The 22,479-nt window shown below is 42.9% G+C and overlaps 1 protein-coding gene across 4 annotated transcripts in view; it reads right to left on the bottom strand.

Annotated features, from left to right (window-relative positions):
* Positions 1-22,479, bottom strand: part of CCAR1 (cell division cycle and apoptosis regulator 1) — a 75,311-nt gene that overhangs the window by 13,118 nt on the left and 39,714 nt on the right. For all 4 annotated transcript variants that reach the window (XM_032138677.2, XM_032138686.2, XM_032138695.2 and 1 more), the window contains exons 15-19: positions 21,597-21,680; positions 18,608-18,793; positions 13,608-13,799; positions 7,884-8,123; positions 5,903-6,014 (exon numbers count right to left, since the gene is read on the bottom strand). In XM_032138677.2, coding sequence (XP_031994568.1) covers positions 5,903-6,014; positions 7,884-8,123; positions 13,608-13,799; positions 18,608-18,793; positions 21,597-21,680 — 814 coding nt within the window. The remainder of the gene's footprint in view (positions 1-5,902; positions 6,015-7,883; positions 8,124-13,607; positions 13,800-18,607; positions 18,794-21,596; positions 21,681-22,479) is intronic.

Raw genomic sequence — 22,479 nt, 5'->3', positions numbered from 1 at the left:
GATCCCAGCTACTCAGGAGGCTGAGACAGGAGAATTGCTTGAACCCGGGAGGCGGAGGTTGGAGTGAGCTGAGATCGCACCAGTGCACTCCAGCCTGGCGACAGAGCGAGACTCCGCCTCAAAAAACAAACAAAAAAAGAGTAGTCTCCAGGAAACTTAACAGGATCATGAGATATAAAATATGAAAAAAAGTGGTAAAACAGAAGCAAGCAGCAATTGGAAACTCCAGGGAAACAAACAAAAAACAACTATAATCCTATCAACATACATTTGGAGCCTATTTAATTATTTAGATGGTTCCAGGAACTTGGAATATATATTAACAAAGAACACAGATAAAAATCTCTTTTTGTTACATAACAGCTTTTATTCAAGTGTAGGGGTAGAGGGAGACAGGCAATGAGCAAAATAAAGAGTATGTAATAAAATAGGTCATAAATTCTATGGAAAAAAAAATAGGAGAGGATAAGAGACCAGAAAAGTGCAGTAAGGGAGGGCGGGGGATTGCAATTTTAAATAAAGCAGGGTGCATAGCAGGCTTCACTGACAAAGTGATACTTGAACAGACTTCATATATGAGAAATTAAGGAAGGTGGATCTCCAGGAAAGACCCTGCTAGCAGAAAGAACTGCCAATGTAAATCTCCTAACATAGGAGCATATGTGATGGGTCCACTCTTCTCAAGAAGAGGGGTTAAGAGATGCAACTGGAGACATGACGTGGTAGAGTCTTGTAAGTCATTGTGAGCACTAGCTTTTTCTTTTCTTTTCTTTTGAGATGGTGTCTTGCTCTGTCACCCAGGCTGGAACGTAGTGGCACAACCTTGGCTCACTGCAACCTCTGCCACCCGGGTTCAAGCGATTCTCCTGCCTCAGCCTCCTGAGTATCTGGGATAACAGGCATGTACCACCACACCCAACTAATTTTGTATTTTTAGCAGACAGAGTTTCACCATGTTGGTCAGGCTAGTCTCGAACTCTTGACCTTGTGATCTGCCTGCCTTGGCATCCCAAAGTACTGGGATTACAGGCATGAGCCACCACGCCCGGCCTTCTTTTCAAACAAGGTCTTGCTTTATTGTCAAGGCTGGAGTGCAGTGGTGTGATCATCGCTCACCCCAACCTCCGCCTCCCGGGCTCAGGTGATCCTACCAGCTCAGACTCCTTGAATAGCTGGGATTACAGGCATGTGCCACCAAGCCCGGATAAATTTTTTATTTTCTGTAGAGACAGGGTGTCGTCACGTTGCTCAGGCTGGTCATGAACTCCTGAGCTCAAGTGATCTGAACAGTGGCTTTTTTTTTTTTGAGACAGAGTCTTTCTCTGTCACCCAGGCTGGAGTGCAGTGGTGCAATCTCAGCTCACTGCAACCTCCACCTTCTGCGTTCAAGTGATTCTCACACCTCAGCCTCTTGAGCAGCTGGGATTACAGGTGCGCGCCACCACGCCCAGCTAATTTTTTGTATTTTTAGTAAAGACAGGGTTTCACCATGTTGGCCAGCCTAGTCTGGGACTCCTGGCCTCAAACTATCCACCTGCCTCAGCCTCCCACAAAGTGCTGAGATTACAGGCGTGAGCCACCACGCCCAGCTGGAATAGTGGCTTCTTCTATGAAGCAAAAATGATGGGGATACACTGGAAGAATTTGAACAAAAGAATGAAATAAATTCTAAATTTTGCGAAGACCATTCTGGCAACTGTATTGAGAAACTTTATTGTAGAGGGGAGGAAACACGGAAACAGGTTAGGAGTCTATTAATATAATCTAGGCAAGAGATAATGTGGCTTGGATTATAGTTAAATTAGTGGAATTCGTAAGAAGTGGACTGATTCTGGATAAGTTACGAAAACAGAGCAAATATGACTTTCTGATAGATTGGAAGTAGGGTATTGCAGAAAGAAAGGAGTCAAGGATGACTCCTGGGTTTTAGTCTCAACAACTGGAAAGATGGAATTGTCATTAAATGAGATGGTTGGCAAAGGCTAAGGTTGTAGGATTTGTGTATGTTTTCTTTCTGGTGAAGGGGTTAGCAGTTTAGCTTCAGATATATTGATTTTGAAATGCCAGATAACTAAGTGGAGGTGTCAAGTAGACAGTTCAATATGAGAGACTGGGAGAGAAGTCTGATATGAGATAGAAATTTGAGGCTTGGCACATCCTTGTAATCCCAGCACTTTTGGGAGGCCAAGGCAGAGGACTGCTTGAAGTCAAGGTGGTCAAGACCAGCCTGGGCAACACACTGAGACCCCATCTCAACAAAAAATTAAACAGCTGGGTGCAATAGCATGCACCTGTAGTCCCAGCCACTCAGGAGGCTGAGGAGGAGGACTGCTTAAATCTAGAAGTTTCAGGCTGCGGTGAGCTATGACCATACCACTATACTCCAGTCTGGGTGACAGACCCTATCTTTTTCTTTTTTACAGACGGAGTTTTGCTTTTGCTGCCCAGGCTGGAGTGCAATGATGTGATCTCGGCTCACTGCAACCTCCGCCTCCTGGGTTCAAGTGATTCTCCTGCCTCAGCCTCCCGAGTAGCTGGGATTACAGGCAACCGCCACCACGCCCAGCCAATTTTTTGTATTTTTACTAGAGATGGGGTTTTCAATATGTTGGCCAGGCTGGTCTCGAACTCCTGACCTCAGGTGATCCATCCACCTTGGCCTCCCGAAGTGCTGGGATTACAGGTGTGAGCCACTGTGCCCAGTCCAACCCTATCTCTTGAAAAAAAAGAAAAAGAAAATTAGAAATTTGAGAATTAACAGTATATAGACAGCATTTAAAGCTAGGAGAATGGATGAAACCAACATTAAAGGAGTGAAAGGAAAAAATAAACTAAGGCTGGGCTGGGGTCAGTGGCTCATACCTATAAACCCAGCACTTTGGGAGGCTGAGGCGGGTAAATCACGAGGTCAGGAGATCGAGATCATCCTGGCCAACATGGTGAAACCCCGTCTCTACTAAAAATACAGAAATTAGGCTGGGCGCAGTGGCCCATGTCTGTAACCCTAGCACTTTGGGAGGCCAAGACGGGAGGATCACCTGGTCAGGAGTTCAAGACCAGCCTGGCCAACATGGTAAAACCCCGTCTCTACTATAAATACAAAAATTAGCAGGGTGTGGTGCCACATGCCTGTAATCCCAGCTACTTGGGATGCCGAGGCAGGAGAATTGCTTGAACCTGGGAGACAGAGGTTGCAGTGAGCCGAGATCGCGCCACTGCACTCCAGCCTGGGCAACAGAGTGAGGCTCCATCTCAAAAAAAAAAAAAAAAAAGAAAGAAAATGAAAAAGAAAAATTAGCTGGGCGTGGTGACACATGTCTGTAGTCCCAGCTACTCGGAAGGCTGAGGCAGGAAAATCTGCCCGGGAGGCAGAGGGTGCAGTGAGCCGAGATCGCGCCACTGCACTACCGCCTGATGACAGAGCCAGACTCTGTCTCAAAAAACAAAAACAAAAACAACAACAAAAAAAGAAAATAAGGCTGACAGCTGGAACACTAACAAAATGAGAATACGGTTTAATGATTCAACTAAAGCAGCAATAAAATAATACTGGGCGTACAGGGGAGAGAGAAAATGGGGCTGTAAAAAGGGCTTAAGTCTTCATTAAGTAAAGCAAGTAATGAAGATAAACACTGCTGTATGAATATTATGTCATTGCTAGTAAGTTATTATATTAAGGCAAATAAGAGGAGATATTACATAGTATTAATAGATGCTATTACGACCTTATTTTCTTAGGTGTGATTATGGAATTGTGGTTATTTCAGAACATGTTTTTTCCTTAGGCAAACTGAAGAATTCATATGTTAAATTGGGTTACAAAAACAAAACAAGACAAATATTAACAATTATTGAATCAAAGTTGATGGATACATAGGTGTTCACTGCACTATCAACTTTTTGATCTTTTCAACTTTTTCATTAAACAATATTAAAAACTGATATAGTAGAGAGAAGAAAATGTAGAGGCAAACAAAAAATACCGTAAGTAAAAGTAATTGCCAGAGACACAAACTGTAAAAAAAAAACAAAAAGAACTCTTATAATTTTCTCTATCAGAAAAATATAATTTTTTAAAAAGCCACAAATCTACCTGGAAAAGAACAGGTAAGGTATTCAGAGGCACTTTTTAGGTATTTGATCGTTGATGTCTATGGTCAGAGAATCCACTGTACAGTATTTTAAATGTCACCGCATGGTAACAAGGTCTGCGTTATAAAACTAGACGAAAGGTATATGGGTGTTTATTACTATTAGCCTTTAAACTCAATATGTACTCTTTTGCATTATGATAGTCTTTGTTAAACAAAATGCCCAAATTAGTTTTAGTTTTTCTTCTTCTTCTTTTTTTTTTTTCTTTTTTGAGACGGAGTCTCCCTCAGTTGCCATGGCTGGAGTGCAATGGCACGATCTGGGCTCACTGCAATCTCTGCCTCCTGAGTTCAAGCCATTCTCCTGCCTCAGCCTCTCCAAAAGCTGTGATTACAGGCGCGTGCCCGGCTAATTTTTTGTATTTTTAGTAGAGAAGGGGTTTCACCATGTTGGCCAGGCTGGACTTGAACCCCTGACCTCAAGTGATCCACCTGCCTTGACCTCCCAAAGTGCTGAGATTACAGGCATGAGCCAGCACACCCAGCCCCAAATTAGTTTTCTAAAGAATATATTTAGGACAGGTATGTAGCTCACACCTATAATCCCTGCATTTTGGGAAGCTGATGTGGGCAGATTCCTTGAACTCAGTCTTGAAAGACCAGCCTGGGCAACAGAGTGAGACCCCATGCCTATAAAAAATTTAAAAATTAGGCCGGGCGCAGTGGCTCAGGCCTGTAATCCCAGCACTTTGGGAGGCCAAGGTGGGTGGATCACCTGAGGTGGGGAGTTCGAGACCAGCCTGACCAACATGGAGAAACCCCATCTCTACTAAAAATACAAAATTAGCCGGGTGTGGTGGTGCATGCCTGTAATCCCAGCTACTCGGGAGGCTGAGGCAGGAGAATCGTTTGAACCCGGGAGGCGGAGGTTGCGGTGAGCCGAGATAATGCCATTGCACTCCAGCCTCGGCAACAGAGCGAGATTCCGTCTGAAAAAAAAAAAAAATTTAAAAATTAGCCAGGAATGGTGGCAAGCACCTGTAGGCCCAGTTACTCCAGGGACTGAGGTGAGAGGATCATACTGAGCCCGGCAGGCTGAGGCTGCAGTGAGCTGTGAGCATGCCACAGTACTCCAGCCTGAGTAATACAGCGAGAACCCTGACTCGATTAAAAAAATAAATCAGTATATGAAACATCAGGGACTATTATACATTTCTGGGACTATTATACATTTCTTTTTTTTTTTTTTTTTTTTTTGAGACAGGGTCTCACTCTATTGCCCAGACTGGAGTGCAATGGCACGATCTTGGCTCACCACAACCTCCGCCTCCCACGCTCAAGTGATTCTCCTGCCTTAGCCTCCAGAGTATATCTGGGATTATAGGCACGCGCCACTACCGGCTGGTTAATTTTTGTATTTTTAGTAGAAATGGGGTTTCACCATGTTGGCAAGGCTGGACTTGAACTCCTGACCTCAAATGATCCACCTGCCTTGGCCTCCCAAAGTGCTGGAATTACAGGTGTGAGCCCCCGTGCCTGTCCTATTATAGCTTTTATGGCACAGCTTAGGCACCATGTTCAGGGAAATTTGTTCCTTCAAACTGAGTATTAATTATATATGAGACATAAGATAATTAGTAATGACTTAAAACAATCTTCTCACCTAAAAATTAGAAAAACTTTCTCACTGAAGAGTATATTACTCTTTCTAAAGAAAAAAATGTTAAAAGTATAGATTTCAGTGATACAGTGTCACCAAACAAAAAATGTATTATTAACTCTAAGAAATAATAAATAAATTTCAATCATACCATCTTCTTCATCCTCAGCTTCTTCTGCTTCCATAGGGTCATATTCATCTTGATTGTTATCTTCTTCAGTTTCATCATCATCTTTAGAATCATCTTTTCTTTTATCTTCTTTCTATAATTTAAAATGCCTTTATTATTTATTTACTTATTTTTAGAAGATGGGGTTTTGCCATATTGCCCAGGCTGGTCTCCAACCCCTGGGCTCAATTGATCCACTGGCCTGGGCCTTCTGAAGGGCTAGGATTATAGGCGTGAGCCACCGCAGCCAGCAGTTATATTATTATTACACAATCATAACAATTATTATATATTATTACATATATATATATATATATATGGTTTGTTTTGTTTTTTTTTTTTTTTTTTTTTTTGAGATGGAGTCTGGCTCTCTCACCCAGACTGGAGTGCAGTGACACAATTTCCCTTCACTGCAACCTCCACCTCCCGGGTTCAAGTGATCCACCCACCTCAGCTTCCCAAAGTGCTGGGATTACAGGTGTGAGCCACTGTGCCTGGCATAAAATGGTTTTAAATTAAGCAAGAAATCTCACCAAACATTAAATTACTAAAACTGAAAAATAGTAAATCCACTGAAGTTATTTAAAAGTTTTACATTGTAAATTACTATTTTTTTTTTTTTTTTTTTGAGACACAGTCTCACTTTGTTGCTCAGGCTGGAATGCAGTGGCACAATCTGGGCTTACTGCAGCCTCCAACTCCTGGGTTCAGGCAATCCTCCTGCCTCACCCTCCCAAGTAGCTGGGACCACAGGCACATGCCACCATGTCCAGCTAATTTTTCTAACTTTTGTAGAGAGGGAAGGTTTCACCATGTTGTCCAGGATGGTCTTGAACTACTGGAGTCAAGCAATCTGTCCACCTTGGACTCCCAATGTGCTGGGATTATAGCAGCGAGCCACTATGCCCATACTATAAATGTATAATAATAATTAGGCTGGGTGCGGTGGCTCACATCTGTAATACCAGCACTTTGGGAGGCTGAGGTGGGCAGATCGCTTGAGATCAGGAGTTCAAGCCTGGTCAACATGGTGAAAACATGCCACCACTCAAAAAAAACACACACACACACACAAAAATTAGCTGGGCAAGGTGGTGTGCACCTGTAGTCTCAGCAACTTGGGAGACTGAGGCAGGAAAACTGCTTGAACCTGGGAGAGGTTGCAGTGAGCCAAGATTACGCCACTGCACTTCAGCAAGCCTGGTCAACGGAGCAAGACTCTGTCTCAGAAAAAGGGAAAAAAAATTTTAAGAATAAAGTATTAGAAAACTACAACATGTAGATGCTCATATTGGCTTAATTTGAAGATCTGAATTTCTTATCTTTTTTTTTGAGATGGAGTCTCGCTATGTCACCCCGGCTGGAGTGCAGTGGTGCAATCTTGGCTCACTGCAACCTCTGCCTCCCAGGTTTAAGCAATTCTCCTGCCTCTGCCTCCCCAATAGCTAGGACTATAGGCATGTGCCATCATGTCAGGCTAATTTTTTGTATCTTTAGTGGAGATGAGGTTTCACCATGTTAGCTGTGATGGTCTCAAAGACTTGATTTTCTTTTTTTTTTTTTTGAGACGGAGTCTCGCTCTGTCGCCCAGGCTGGAGTGCAGTGGCGCAATCTTGGCTCACTGCAAGCTCCGCCTCCCAGGTTCATGCCATTCTCCTGCCTCAGCCTCTCCGAGTAGCTGGGACTACAGGCGCCCGCCACCACGCCCGGCTAATTTTTTGTATTTTTTAATAGAGACAGGGTTTCACCGTGGTCTCGATCTCCTGACCTCGTGATCCGCCCGCCTCGGCCTCCCAAAGTGCTGAGATTACAAGCGTGAGCCACCGCGCCCGGCCTTGATTTTCTAATATAGTAAAATTTTTCAGTTTGGCTTTTACATCTAATATTCTGATGGAAATCAACATCAACCTTTATAACCTAGAAGAGTAACTGAAAGCTTCTAAAGCAGGTTGTTATTACAGACCTTCCTTTCATCTCTATCTTCTTTTTTATCTTTATCATCGCCTGATTTTCTCCGTTTGGGTTTTGGCTCGTCAGTTTCATCATCTCTTTCTTCTTTTTTATCTTTTCTCTCATCTTTTTTGCTTTTTTTATCCTTTTCTTTTTTGTCCTCTTTCTCAGGAAGAGACAGTAATGATTTGTATATACGGACACCAAAATCTCTTTGAAGCATTTCATTGAAAAGTTCCGCAAACAATGAAACCTATAAAAAGATATCAACATGAACCTAGCTAAATTTCAACAGAAAAAAGCTAGCACAGTAATTTAGCAAATAAAAACTTGCCACGTATAACGATTATGTAAACTTATCAAACTTTTTTATTTTTATTTTTGAGATGGAGTCTCGCTCTGTCGCCCAGGCTGGAATGCAGCAGCACGATCTTGGCTCACGGCAAGCTCCACCTCCCGGGTTCACGCCATTCTCCTGCCTCAGCCTGCCAAGTAGCTGGGACTACAGGCGCCTGCCACGACGCCCGGATAAATTTTTTGTATTTTTAGTAGAGACGGGGTTTCACCATGTTAGCCAGGATGGTCTCGATCTCCTGACCTTGTGATCTGCCCGCCTCGGCCTCCCAAAGTGCTGGGATTACAGGCGTGAGCCACTGCGCCCGGCCACTTATCAAACATTTTAACAGAACCATTAATCTTTTTTATTTTTATTTTTTTCTAGACAGTCTTGCTCTGTCCCTCAAACTGGAGTGCAGTGGCATGATGTGGGCTCACTGCAACCTCTGCTTCCCGAGTTCAAGCCATTCACCTGCCTCAGTCTCCTGGGTGGCTGAGATTACAGGCTTGTGCCACCAAGCCCAGCTAATTTTTGTATTTTCAGTAGAGATGGAGTTTCGCCATATTGGCCAGGCTGGTCTTGAACTCCTGACCTCAGGTGATGCTCCCGCCTTGGTCTCCCAAAGTGCTGCAATTACAGGTGTGAGCCACCCCGCAAAGCCAACCAATCGTTAATCTTCATGATAAGTGTACTTTATTCATTTACTCACTAAATTTTAAATCAAATGCCTGATATGTACCAGGGCCTGTTTTAGGCATTAGGGATACAGCACTGAAGAAAGCTGATAAAAACCCCTCCTATCATCCAGCTAGTGGAGAGAAGTAATAAATAACCAAATCATGAAGTCTCTGTTAACCTATTCTGGTTCTGGGGCTGCCTGGTTTTTAAGAAAAGGAATAACCAAATCAACATCGAATTATATGAAAAACAAGCAGGATAAACACCTAGAGTATAACAAGAGAGAATAGTAAGACAAGGCCTCTCTGATAAGGTGACATTTAAAAAGTGACCAGAAGGCAATGAGGAAATAAGCCATATTGGTATCTAGAAGAAAATTTTGGATTAGGGAAACAATTTTAAAACCTGAATAGGGAGCATCTATTACTACTATGCAAGCATCCACAGATAATGGGCTATAGCATACTCATAAACCTAAAACTATATATTATAAATTTTTTTTTTTTTTTGAGACAGGGTCTTGCTCTGTCGACAAGGCTGGAGTGCAGTGGTGCGATTTCAGCTCATTGCAAGCTCGGCCTCCCCGGTTAACACCATTCTCCTGCCTTAGCCTCCCCAGTAGCTGGGCCTACAAGCGCCCACCACCACACCCGGCTAATTTTTTGTATTTTTAGTAGCGACGAGGTTTCACTGTGTTAGCCAGGATGGTCTCGATCTCCTGGCCTCGTGATCCGCCCGCCTCGGCCTCTCAAAGTGCTAGGATTAAAGGCGTGAGCCACCGCGCCCGGCCTATATTATAAATTTTTTATGTATCTATTTATTTTTTCTTTGAGATGGAGTTTCGCTCTTGTTGCCCAGGCTGGAGTGCAATGGCACTATCTTGGCTCACCGCAACCTCCGCCTCCCAGGTTCAAGCGATTCTCCTGCCTCAGCCTCCTGAGTAGCTGGGATTACACATATGCACCACCACGCCCAGTTAATTTAGTATTTTTAGTAGAGATGGGGTTTCTCCATGTTGGTCAGGCTGGTCTTGAACTCCTGACCTCAGGTGATCCACCTGCCTTGGACTGCCGAAGTACTGGGGTTACAGGCATGAGCCACTGCACCCAGCCTTATGTACCGATTTCTAAGGCTGAAGTCCATTGCTTTCAACAGACTCTTAAAAAGGGCTAAAACGGGCCACGCACGGTGGCTCGCGCCTGTAATCCCAGCACTTCAGGAGGCTAAGATGGGTGGATCACGAGGTCGGGAGTTCGAGACCAGCCTGGTCAACATGGTGAAACCTGTCTCTACTAAAAATACAAAAATTAGCTGGGCGTGAAGGCACACGCCTGTAATCCCAGCGCTACTTGGGACACTGAGGCAGGAGAATTGCTTGAACCCGGGACATGGAGGTTGCAGTGAGCAAAGATCGCGCCATCGCACTATAGCCTGGGCGACAGGGTGAGACTCTGTCTCAAAAAAAAGGGCTAGGCCGGGCGCGGTGGCTCACGCTTGTAATCCCAGCATTTTGGGAGGCCGAGGTGGGCGGATCACGAGGTCAGGAGATCGAGACCACGGTGAAACCCCGTCTCTACTAAAAATACAAAAAATTAGCCGGGCGTGGTGGCGGGCGCCTGTAGTCCCAGCTACTCGGAGAGGCTGAGGCAGGAGAATGGCGTGAACCCGGGAGGCGGAGCTTGCAGTGAGATGAGATTGCGCCACTGCACTCCAACCTGGGTGACAGAGCGAGACTCCGTCTCAAAACAAAAAAAAAGGGCTAAAACTTGAAATGGTTGACCACAGCCCTTAAATGTGTCATCTTTGTAAATCTGATATATTTGCTAAAATATTTTAATCATTTTCTGATTATAAAGGATAATGCAATTTATTATAACTATAATTTATTTTAGCCTATTTTTCATTAGTTGCCCAATCTTTTTTATTTCAAATTGAGATGGAGTCTCACTATGTTGTCCAGGCTGGCCTCAGACTCCTGGGCTCACACAATCCTCCCACCTCAGCCCCTCAAAGTGCCATAGGGACTGTGCCCAGCCTATGCATTTATTTATTAAGTGATTATTACAGGGATGGCACTATTAGGAATTACTTCAATTTATGGCAACTGCTTACTTTTATTTTATTTTATTTTTTTCAGACAGAGTCTCGCTCTGTTGCCTAGGCTACTTGCAGTGGCGCAATCTTGGCTCACGACAACCTCTGCCTGCTGGGTTCAAGAGATCCTCCTGCCTCGGCATCCTGAGTAGCTGGGATCACAGGCGCCTATCACCTAGCCTGGCTAATTTTTTGTATTTTTAGTAGAGATGGGGTTTCGCGATGTTGGCCAGGCTGGTCTCAAACTCCTGACCTCAGGTGATCCACCTGCCTCAGCCTCCCAAAGTGCTGTAATTACAGGCATGAGCCACTGCACCCAGCCAGGCAACTGCTTAAAAAAAAGATAACATCATATAGCATCTAATTTTAAGGACATCTGCTTATTAGAATAATTAGCATTGGAAAAAAAAATCCCAACGACTTGGACATATTTTAATATTTATAACATGTTTTAAACACCAATAAGCATGGACTTTATGTTTCATAATTGCCTCAGTAATCCTCAAAGGTCTCTAGTCTTTCTTGATTTTCATCTTACCAGTTGGTGAACAATGACCTTCTGTTTCAAAGAAACATGATTGATTTTTCCAATATAATTTAGAAAATAAAAGAACATAAGATATGTTGATAAGATACAATAATTAAACACAATAATAATTTTAGATATGATTTTGTACAGGGCACTACAAAATTAATATGTTGGAAATTCTATTTTTAAGGAGTGAAGCAATTACACACTTAGAGATAAAAGTTTTCAATTGTTTTGAAAACAAACATGTTGTAAAGTAAACTAAACTACATGTTGTAAAGCTGCTCTAAAATAATGATACAGGCTAGGTGAAATGGCTCATGTCTATAATCCCAGCACTTTGGGAGGCCAAGGCGAGTGGATCACCTGAGGTCACGAGTTCAAGATCAGACTGGCCAACATGGGAAAATCCTGTCTCTACTAAAAATACAAAAATTAGCCGGGGCTGGTGGTGCGCAACTGTAATTCCGGCTACTTGGGAGGCTGAGGGAGGGGAACTGCTCAAACCTGGGAGGTGGAGGTTGCAGTGAGCCAACATTGAGCCACTGCACTCTAGCCTGGGTGACAGAGGGAGACTCTGTCTCAATAAATAAATAAATAAATAGGCCGGGTGCAGTTGGCTCACGCCTGTAATCCCAGCAATTTGAGAAGCTGAGGCAGGTGGATCACTTGAGGTCGGGAGTTTGAGACCAGCCTGGCCGACATGGTGAAACCCTTTCTCTACTAAAAATACAAAAAATTAGCCAGGCGTTGTGGCAGATGCCTGTAATCCCAGCTACCCGGGAGGCTAAGGCAGGAGAATTGCTTCAGCCTGGGAGGCAGAGGTTACAGTGAGGTAAGATTGTGCCACCATATTCCATTCTGGGCAACAAAGTGAGACTCTGTCTCAAAAATAAATAAATACATAAAATAATAAAATAATGATACAAAAAATAGATTAATAATGAAAAGTTAAACAACTATTTTCTCTTACAACTCAAATGCAAGTTAAATTTTTAATCTCTTTAAATGGTATTAAATGCTATTTTAATTCTAGAGAAAATAATAAAGCATTATCTCATCCCCAAAAGAGACAAGAAGACATTACGGATATCCTGAAGAAAGAACATACCACACTACTTATGAAAGCGTCTTAGGGAAAACACAGAACTGAACTTGATTAAAAATTTAGATCCAACAATCAATTTACATGAAATACAGAGGACAGAGGAATACATAAACCATACCACAGAAATGCAATCAGCAAAAGTGAGTCTGTAAGGAAATGTTAGAGGACAAATCATCTATTTTTTCCCAAGAAGTGGATTACAAGAAAAAAACAACAAAAACTCAAAAAACAAGCAATGAAAGAGGCATTCAGGGCCGGGCACGGTGGCTCATGCCTGTAATCCCAGCACTTTGGGAGGCTGAGGCAGGCAGATCACCTGAGTTTGGGAGTTCGAGACCAGCCTGACCAACATGGAGAAACCCCGTCTCTACTAAAAATACAAAATTAGCCGGGCATGGTGGCTCATGCCTGTAATCTCAGCTACTCGGGTGGCTGAAGCAGGAGAATTGCTTGAACCCAGGAGGCAGAGGTTTCAGTGAGCCGATATTGTGTCACTGCACTCCAGCCTGGACAACAAAGAGTGAAACTCTGTCTCAAAAAAGAAAGAATGAAAGAGGCATTCAAAGAGATTTCAGAGATACAGGTATGGTGGCTCACACCTGTAATCTCAACACTTTGGGAGGCTGAGGCGGGCAGATCAGCTGAGGTCGGGAGTTCGAGACCCGCCTGGCCAACACGGTGAAACCCCGTCTCTACTAAAAATGCAAAAATTAGCTGGGCGTGGTGGCAGGTGCCTGTAATCCCAGCTACCCAGGAGGCTGAGGTAGGAGAATTACTTGAACCCGGGAGACGGAGGTTGCAGTGAGCCACCATCATGCCAATGCACTCCAGCATGGGTAATAGAGTGAAACTCTGTCTCAAAAAAAAAAAAAAAAAAAAAACCAGGAAAAGCGAAAAACAAAGAAAAAAAGATTTCAGAGATAAAGAGATATATTAACTAGTCATAATGTGTGGACCTTATATGGATCTTATTTCAAACTTAAAACATTACCTCAAATGAATGTTCTTTATTATCCTCTAATCTGTAGTCCAATAGGACACTCAAAGACATGATGCTACAATCAAACTTGCCACTTTTTGCAGCCCAATTTGGATGTACAATGATGGCCGGTTCATCAGGCAAAATATATCTTCTTTCTCGACGCTGGCGTTCTATTTCCTCTTGACGTTTCCTTTCTTCTTCCTAAATATTTCAAATTTCAAGTCAAGGTTAAATCTGCAAGTAGGATGTATATACACATGCAAGATGAATATGTATCAAATATATACCTCATAAAGAAAAGGAATAAAATTCCCATGACTCTTCATGGTACTTATACAAACCATAACGGTTGAGAAGGGAGGAAAGTTCAAATTCACTAAGAGTAGTAAGCTTTGATGGCTCCTAACTCTCTTTTGGATTTCCCAGAGTAAGAAACTGCCTTGTAAAGAGGGGGAAAAATTATCTATATTGAGATTATATGAACTAGAAAATTCTGGGAAAACAGTAGTGGTAGCATAGGTTTTAGATCTTCCTGAAACCTCACACTAAAAAGTCAAAGCAATATAGATATCAAAATCAAAAACCGATAGCATTCATAACAAAACTAAGTGACAAAGTATCCCCACAAACCAATATACAAATGGGTGGGAAAAGGCCAAAAGACCTATGTGTTACTGATGAATGTGTCCGAAGCAAGCATCAGGAAGCAATGGGTGAACAAGGAAACCAAAAAACAGCCAGTAGGTATTTACTGGAAAGTGCAGCAGCTGAAACTAGGCAAAATTTTACCCCTAACAAGAGAGTGAGTGGACAATTTATTTTAAGATCTGAAGAGGCCTAGGGCACTCTAGTCTTACAAACTTGCAAAGCTCAAATTTTACCAGGGCCCTATACTGAGGAGAAACTGCTGGGACTAGGAGAGGGACAACAAAGACATAGGAGAACGCCCAGATAAAAAGTGGTGAAGGGCAAAAGAAACAGCAAACCTCAGAAAGCAAGCCAACATATGTTTCTGACAAAACAAGAAAACAACAAAACATAAGAGCAGAGCTCTATGAATTCAGAAAAGCTATCTGAAAGAAACGACGTTTATAAAATTCAGACAATCTAAATTCACATAAAAATGATTCAAGTTTTGAGGTCAAATCCCATACAAATTTAGTATGTTTTAAAAAAGAGAGTGAGAAGCAGCAGCAGAATTACATCCCTGTAGATGATGAAAGTGGGCCAGAAAGACACCACCACACAGCAGATGAAAATTTTAGCTTACTATTTTTAAAGTGTGCTAAAAGAAAATGTTACAAGAGACACAGGAATTCTGTATCATGATCTTAACATTCAAAATTCAGAAAGTGAGTATCTGATTGGTAGACAGATCATGTATCTGACCCTATCTGTAGCAATTCTTCAGCTTCTCTAATAGAAGTGGCCGTGGGAAAGGAGAATCAGGCCTGCTAAAAGCCAATCCAAAAAGAGAGACTGGATGGAAGATGGAAAAGATCTGCAACTTAGGAAGGGTTTGTGCATTTCATTATATGCAACTTTTTTTTTTTTTTTTTTTTTTGACACAGGGTCGCACTCTGTCACCCTGGCCAGAGAGTAGTGGTGTGATCATAGATCACAAATAGCATTGACCTCCTGGGTTCAAGCAATCCTCCCATGTCAGCCAACCCAGTAGCTGAGACTACAGCCACATGTGACCATGCTCGGCTAATTTTTTTTTTTTTTGTAGAGATGGGGTCTCACGAAGTTGTCTCCATCTATCCTGAACAATTCAGTTCTAAAGCACTCTTTTCAAGGTAAGGTTGATGTCTACACAGGAGACGGAGGCTGGCAGGGTGGTGGAGCCACAACTGCCCAGTGATGATGAGCTGCTTCATTACTAAATATTGAAACCCAGATGGAGCAAGGACAATAATCCATGCAGAGATAGCACAGGGTAGAGTCAGATCATTGGAAGGATTGGAGGCACCTGTGTAAATTCACAGCTTTCAATATGCATAAGATATAGAAATAAATAGGCCGGGCGCGGTGGCTCACGCCTGTAATCCCAGCACTTTGGAAGGCCGAGGCGGGCGGATCACGAGGTCAGGAGATCGAGACCATCCTGGCTAACACAGTGAAACCCCGTTTCTACTAAAAATACAAAAAATTAGCCGGGCGTGGTGGCGGGCGCCTGTAGTCCCAGCTATTCGGGAGGCTGAGGCAGGAGAATGGTGTGAACCCGGGAGGCGGAGCTTGCAGTGAGCAGACATCGAGCCACTGCACTCCAGCCTGGGCGACAGAGCCAGACTCCATCTCCAAAAAAAAAAAAAAACAAAAAAAACCCAAAGATATAGAAATAAATATAGATTTAAATATTTGTAAGTGTTATCTATCTATTTATCTAAATATCTATCTTCCATATCTCTGTTCACTGAAAGGGGTTCGGGGCAGCAACCTAATTGCAATGAGCATATCTCGGCTTCTAAATACCATTCTTCAATAAAAAGGAACCAGGGCTTCCTGGGGAAATTAATGATTCCTGTGGGTGGATCACCTGAGATCAGGAGTTTCAGACCAGCCTGGCTAACATGGCTAAACCCCATCTCTACTAAAAATACAAAACTTAGCCAGGCATGGTGGCAGGTGCCTGTAATCCCAGCTACTCGGGAGGCTGAGGTACAACAATCGCTTGAACCCAGGAGGCAGAAGTTGCACTGAGCCAAGATCGTGCCACTCCACTGCAGCCTGGGCAACAGAGAGAGACTCCGTCTCAAAAAATAAAAATAAGGCCGGGTGCAGTGTAATAATACCAGCCTGTAATACCAGCACTTTGGGAGGCCGAAGCGGGTGGATCACAAGGTCAAGAGATTGAGACCATCCTGGCCAACATGACGAAATCCCGTCTCTACTAAAAATACAAAAATTAGCTGGGTGTGGTGGTGCGTGCCTGTAGTCCCAGCTCCTCAGGAGGCTGAGGCAGAAGAATAGCTTGAACCCAGGAGGCAGAGGTTGCAGTGAGCTGAGACTGCGCCACTGCACTCCAACCTGGCAACAGAGCGAGACTCCGTCTCAAAATAAATAAATAAATAAAATTAAAAAATAAAAATAAACACATAAAAAAATAAGAAATCACAAGTCCATGCATCACCTAAGAACAAGGTAATTATCTTACACAATTACAAAACCATTATCACTTCAAGAAATTTAACACTGCTTTAATATTATCTAATGTCACATCCATATCCATAATCAAATTTCTCCAACTGTCCCAAAAATACTCTCTCTGACTTTTATTTTTGCCTATCCAGGATCTAGTCAGGTTTCGCTTAGTTCATTTGGTTGTTATGTCTCATTAGCCTCCTTTAATCTAAGAGATCCCTTTAACCACTTCTTTCTTTTATCTTTCATTATATGGACCATTTTTTGAAAAGTTTAGGAAAGCTTCAAAAATTTTTCACATTCTAAAAAAATAAAAATAAAAAATTTAAAAAAGAAAATTTCACATTCTAGATTTATCTGTTTTCTCATAATCAGATTTAGAGTAAACATTTCTGGAAGAATTCTTCATAAATAATGATGTGTACTTTACAATGTATAAGATTTAGAAACTGATTATGAGGCTTATCCAATTACTGGTGCTTAAACACACTTCTGAGATCCCTACATTTCAAATTCAGAAAACAAGTAACAGGCTTATGCATCCAGGAGTTATTCTATTGGACATAAAACGGAAGCATAAAACAGCTTGAATAAATAGTCTTGAGTCTCAAGGTTTGATTCAATCAAACATACTGTTTTAGAAGTAGACAGATTCTGGAATAAGCACTTCTCTAGAACTCAATTTCTGAGCCATTTACCTAGAACTGTTTTTTTTGTGTTTGTTTTTGTTTTGTTTTGTTTTTGAGACAGAGTCTCACTCTGTCGCCCAGGCTGGAGTGCAGTGGTGCAATCTCGGCTCACTGCAAGCTCCGCCTCCCGGGTTCAAGCCATTCTCCTGCCTCGGCCTCCCGAGTAGCTGGGAGTACAGGCGCCTGCAACCACGCCCAGCTAATTTTTTGTAATTTTAGTAGAGACGGGGTTTTACCACGTTAGCCAGGACGGTCTTGATCTCCTGACCTCGTGATCCGCCCACCTCGGCCTCCCAAAGTGCTGGGATTATAGGCGTGAGCCACCGCGCCCAGCCTTTTTACCTAGAACTGTTTTGTATCTTCACTGTGGTGTTGGTGGTGGTTACAAAACGATATGCATTTGTAAAAACTCACAGAACTGTTCATAAAAAGGTTGAATTTTATAATAAGTAAATTGCACCTTAACAAAAGCATACACACGGCCGGGCCTCAGCACTTTGAGAGGCTAAGGGAGGCAGATCACCTGAGGTCAGGAGTTCGAGACCCGCCTGACCAACATGGAAAAACACCATCTCTACTAAAAACACAAAATTAGCCAGGCACGGTGGTGCATGCCTGTAATCCCAGCTACTTGGGAGGCCAAGGCAGGAGAATTGCTTGAACCTGGGAGGTGGAGGTTGTGGTGAGCCAAGATCGTGCCATTGCACTCCCTCCTAGGCAACAAGAGCGAAACTCCATCTCAAAAAAATAAATAAATAGCTGGGCACGGTGGCTCACACCTATAATCCCAGCACTTTGGGAGGCTGAGGCAGGCAAATCACAAGGTCAGGAGATTGAGACTAGCCTGGCCAACATGGTGAAACCCCGTCTCTATTAAAAATACAAAAAATTAGCCGGGCATAGTGGCGAGAGCCTGTAATCTCAGCTACTTGGGAGGCTGAGGGAGGAGAATAGCTTGAACCTGGGATGCGGAGGTTGCAGTGAGCCGAGATCACTCCACTGCACTCCAGCCTGGGCAACAGAACAAGACTCAGTCTCCAAAAAAAAAATAAATATAAATGAATAAAATTAAATAAATAAAAGCACACACACACATAATCTTAACTCACATATTCCAAGAACACCCTATACACGAATATTAATACCATAGAGTATAATAATAGATTGAGTACATACCTCTTTATCGTCTTCAGATTTCCTATCATCATCTTCATCCTCTTCTTTTTCAGATTTCTCTAACTCCTTCTGTTCTTCTTTTTGTTCCTCTACTTTAAGCTGTTTTGTCAATCGGGCTATTAACTGGGATTTTAATCCTTTGGAACTAAGAGCTCGACTTTCTAATTCTTTTCGGAGGTCATTTACCTGAATATACGGAGCAGAAAAACAAGGGGAAAAAAAAAGGCGGGGGGGGGGGGGGGGGGGGGCGGATATTGAAAGAGGAAACAAACTAGCTACAATTAACAATTATCTTTTGTGTTTTCCGTTTTTTTTGAAAGTCTCACTCTGTCGCCCAGGCTGGAGTGCAGTGGTGTGATCTCGGCTCACAGCAAGCTCTGCCTCCCAGGTTCAAGCGATTCTCCTGTCTCAGCCCCCAAGGTAGCTGGGATTACCGATGCGCACCACCACACCCAACTAATTTTTGTACTTTTAGTAGAGACAGGGTTTCACCATGTTGGTCAGGCTGGTCTCGAACTCCTGACCTCACGATCAGCCTGCCTTGGCCTCCCAAAGTGCTGGGATTACAGGCGTGAGCCACCATCACGCCCAGCCTTTTGTGTGACTTTTTTAAAATGTGGTGAAAAAAACATTTGTACAGCTCACAAAACACTTGTGAAAATGCAAAATGATAGAATATTTTTGGAAAATAAAACATTTTAACACGCGTAAAATTTTTTTTAAATGTTCTTTGACCCAGAAGTTCTAATTTCTGGCGGTCTACCCTAAGGAAACATCCTAAATAGAACGAGAAAAAACCCACAAAACTATAGATTTACTTATTTCCTCCCTCCAAAAAAGTGAAGAGTCTAATGTTTCATAAATTAGCCAGGTGTGGTGGTGAATGCCTGTAGTCCTAACCACTTGGGAGGCTGAGATGGGAAGACTGCTTGAGCCCAGGAGTTTAAGGTTCCAGTGAACTATGCACTGCACTCCAGTCACGGCGACAGAGACCTTGTCTCTAAAAGTAAGTAAATAAACAAATGTCCAATAGAGGAGTAATACCAGCAGGGAATGGTGGCTCCTGCCTGTAATCCTAGCACCTTTGTAGTCCAAGGTGGCAGGATCGCTTGAGGCCAGGAGTTTAAAATCAGCATGGGGAACATAGCAAAACCCCATCTCTTTAGAAAAAAAAATTAGCCAGGTATGGTGGAACATGTCTTTAGCCCAAGCTACTTGAGAGGCTTAGGTCAGAGGACCACTTGAGCCTAGGAGTTTGAAGCTACAGTGAACTCTAATCACACCACTGCACTCTGTCCCTTTAAAAATAATAATAATAATACCACCTAAGAAAAAATCTGTATATCAATTTAATTGAATAGTATAAAATATTTAAAAATAATTACATGGACAAAATTAATGTTAACTCAACAGAATGGGTCATTTTTCTTTTTTTTTTGAGGCAGGGTCTTGCTCTGTCACCCAGGCGGGAGTGGCACAACCATGGCTCATGGCTCATGGCTCACCGCGGCAGCCTTGACCTTCCAAGTTCAAGTGATCTTCCCACCTCAGGCTCTTGAGTAGCTGGGACTATAGGCATGCATCACCATGCTCGGCTAATTTTTTTTTTTTTTGGTAGAGACAGTCTCAGTATGTTGCCAGGGCTGATCTTGAACTACTGGGCTATAGCAATCTGCCCATCTGGGCCTCCAACAGTGCTAGGATTACAGGCATAAAGCATTGTGCCCAGCTGCAACCTTACATGCACACACGTATTTTTAGACAGGATTTCATTTTGTTGCCTAGGCTAGAGTGCAGTGGCACAATGATAGTTCACTGCAGGCTCCAGCTTCCAGGCTCAAGCAAACTCCTGAGGAGGACTGCTTCAGTCTAGGAGTTTGAGACCAGCTTCTGGCAACATAGTGAGGCCCTGTCTCTACAAAAAGTTTAAAAAAGGCCGGGCGTGGTGGCTCACGCTTGTAATCCCAGCACTTTGGGAGGCTGAGGCGGGCGGATCACGAGGTCAGGAGATCGAGACCACCGTGAAACCCCGTCTCTACTAAAAATACAAAAAATTAGCCGGGCGTGGTGGCGGGCGCCTGTAGTCCCAGCTACTCGGAGAGGCTGAGGCAGGAGAATGGCGTGAACCCGGGAGGCGGAGCTTGCAGTGAGCCGAGATTGCGCCACTGCACTCCAGCCTGGGCGACAGAGCGAGACTCCGCCTAAAAAAAAAAAGAAAAAAAAAAAGTTTAAAAAATTATTTGGGCATAGTGGCACACGCCTGTAGTCCCAGCTACTTGGGAAGCTGAGGTGGGAGGATTTGATAGCCGGGCGTGGTGGCAGGCGCCTGTAGTCCCAGCTACTCGGGAGGCTGAGGCAGGAGAATGGTGTGAACCCAGGAGGCAGAGCTTGCAGTGAGCCAAGATCGCGCCACTGCACTCCAGCCTGGGCGACAGAGCGAGACTCCATCTTAAAACAAACAAACAAAAAAAAAATTACATTTTTCATATGTTTCTTCCCATCCCCTTGAAGTTAGTGCAGAAATCCTACCTTCTTAGTTCTCAAAGTTACTATAGTTACACTATAGACCCTCATATATTATAGGCATTCAACAGATATTGGCTGTACTGATTTATAAAATTGCCTTTTAATTTATATGTATATAAACACAATTGGCCAGGCACGGTAGCTCACGCCTGTAAACCCAGCACTTTGGGAGGCCGAGGCAGGTGGATCACCTGATGTCAGGAGTTTGAGACCAAACTGGCCAACATTCTGAAACCTCGTCTCTACTAAAACTAGAAAAATTAGCCGGGCGTGGTGGCGGGGCACCTGTACTCCCAGCTACTCAGGAGGCTGAGGCAACAGAATCTACTGAACTCAGGAGGCAGAGGTTGAAGTGAGCCGAGATCGCGCCACTACAGTCCAGCCTGGGCGACAGGCGAGACTCCATCTCAAAAAGAAATTTTTAATTAAAAAAAATAAATAAAATCCATCCTTATAAAGTTACCTTCATTGTCTTTGGATCAAGTTTAGACCAATGGGTAGGTGTAGAAATTTCTTTAGCTTCACCATCATCCTTCTCTTCTTCATCCTGACATACAAAGTTAAGAATGTAATTACTATTATGAAACCTTAAAATAAAAATAATTTATTTTTAAAAGTCTGTTGCTGATCTGTGCAAGGTCACAAATGTTTCAGATTGTCTTCTCCTAAAGTTATTATTTAGGCAAGTCCACGTACATACATTCTACCACTTTTAACTGATCACAAAGACACTCATCAGCCAATCAAAGCCAGATCTGTGAAACACAAAAGGGTGATAAATTACAACACAAAGGATATCAGGGATGCACAAACACTGCCGGTCTCCACAAACCACACAGTGTGTGATCTTGCCCCAATTTTCAAGCCACCCAAAGACTGATTTAGTCAGACCTTTGAAATGTACCAAAGACGTTGCCACATAGCCTGAAATTTCAAATCTCTCAGACTTGTGGTTGTCCAATTTCAAATATCCATGACTAGAACTGATGACCATGAAAAAGAAAATTTTTTAAATTTTAGAAAATGGCAAAATGTTTAAAATGGCTTAATACTGAATCTTGTTCAACAACTGGTCCCAGATTCCAGCAACTAGACCTATGATAAAAACAAAATTCTGTGCAATTTAAGCACAACTTATTTTCCTTTGAGGTCTCAGCACTCTTAAAGTTAGGATAATACACAGAAATTTTAACAGAAAAGAACATACAACTATACTGCTGAAAGCTGGATTACCAGTCGCTGTTACCAGTTATGTTCCTCCATGTGTGTTTGTTATGTAGTGTGTGGTGTGCATTTGTGCCTGTGTTCCTGTGCCTGTGAGAAGCGGAAATAGAAAAAGGGATTAG

Source organism: Hylobates moloch, unplaced genomic scaffold, assembly GCF_009828535.3.
Source record: "Hylobates moloch isolate HMO894 unplaced genomic scaffold, HMol_V3 SCAFFOLD_3, whole genome shotgun sequence".
NCBI classification, from domain to species: domain Eukaryota; kingdom Metazoa; phylum Chordata; class Mammalia; order Primates; family Hylobatidae; genus Hylobates; species Hylobates moloch.
The sequence above is the reverse complement of the archived record's forward strand: the minus strand, read 5'-3'. Positions and strand labels throughout refer to the sequence as shown.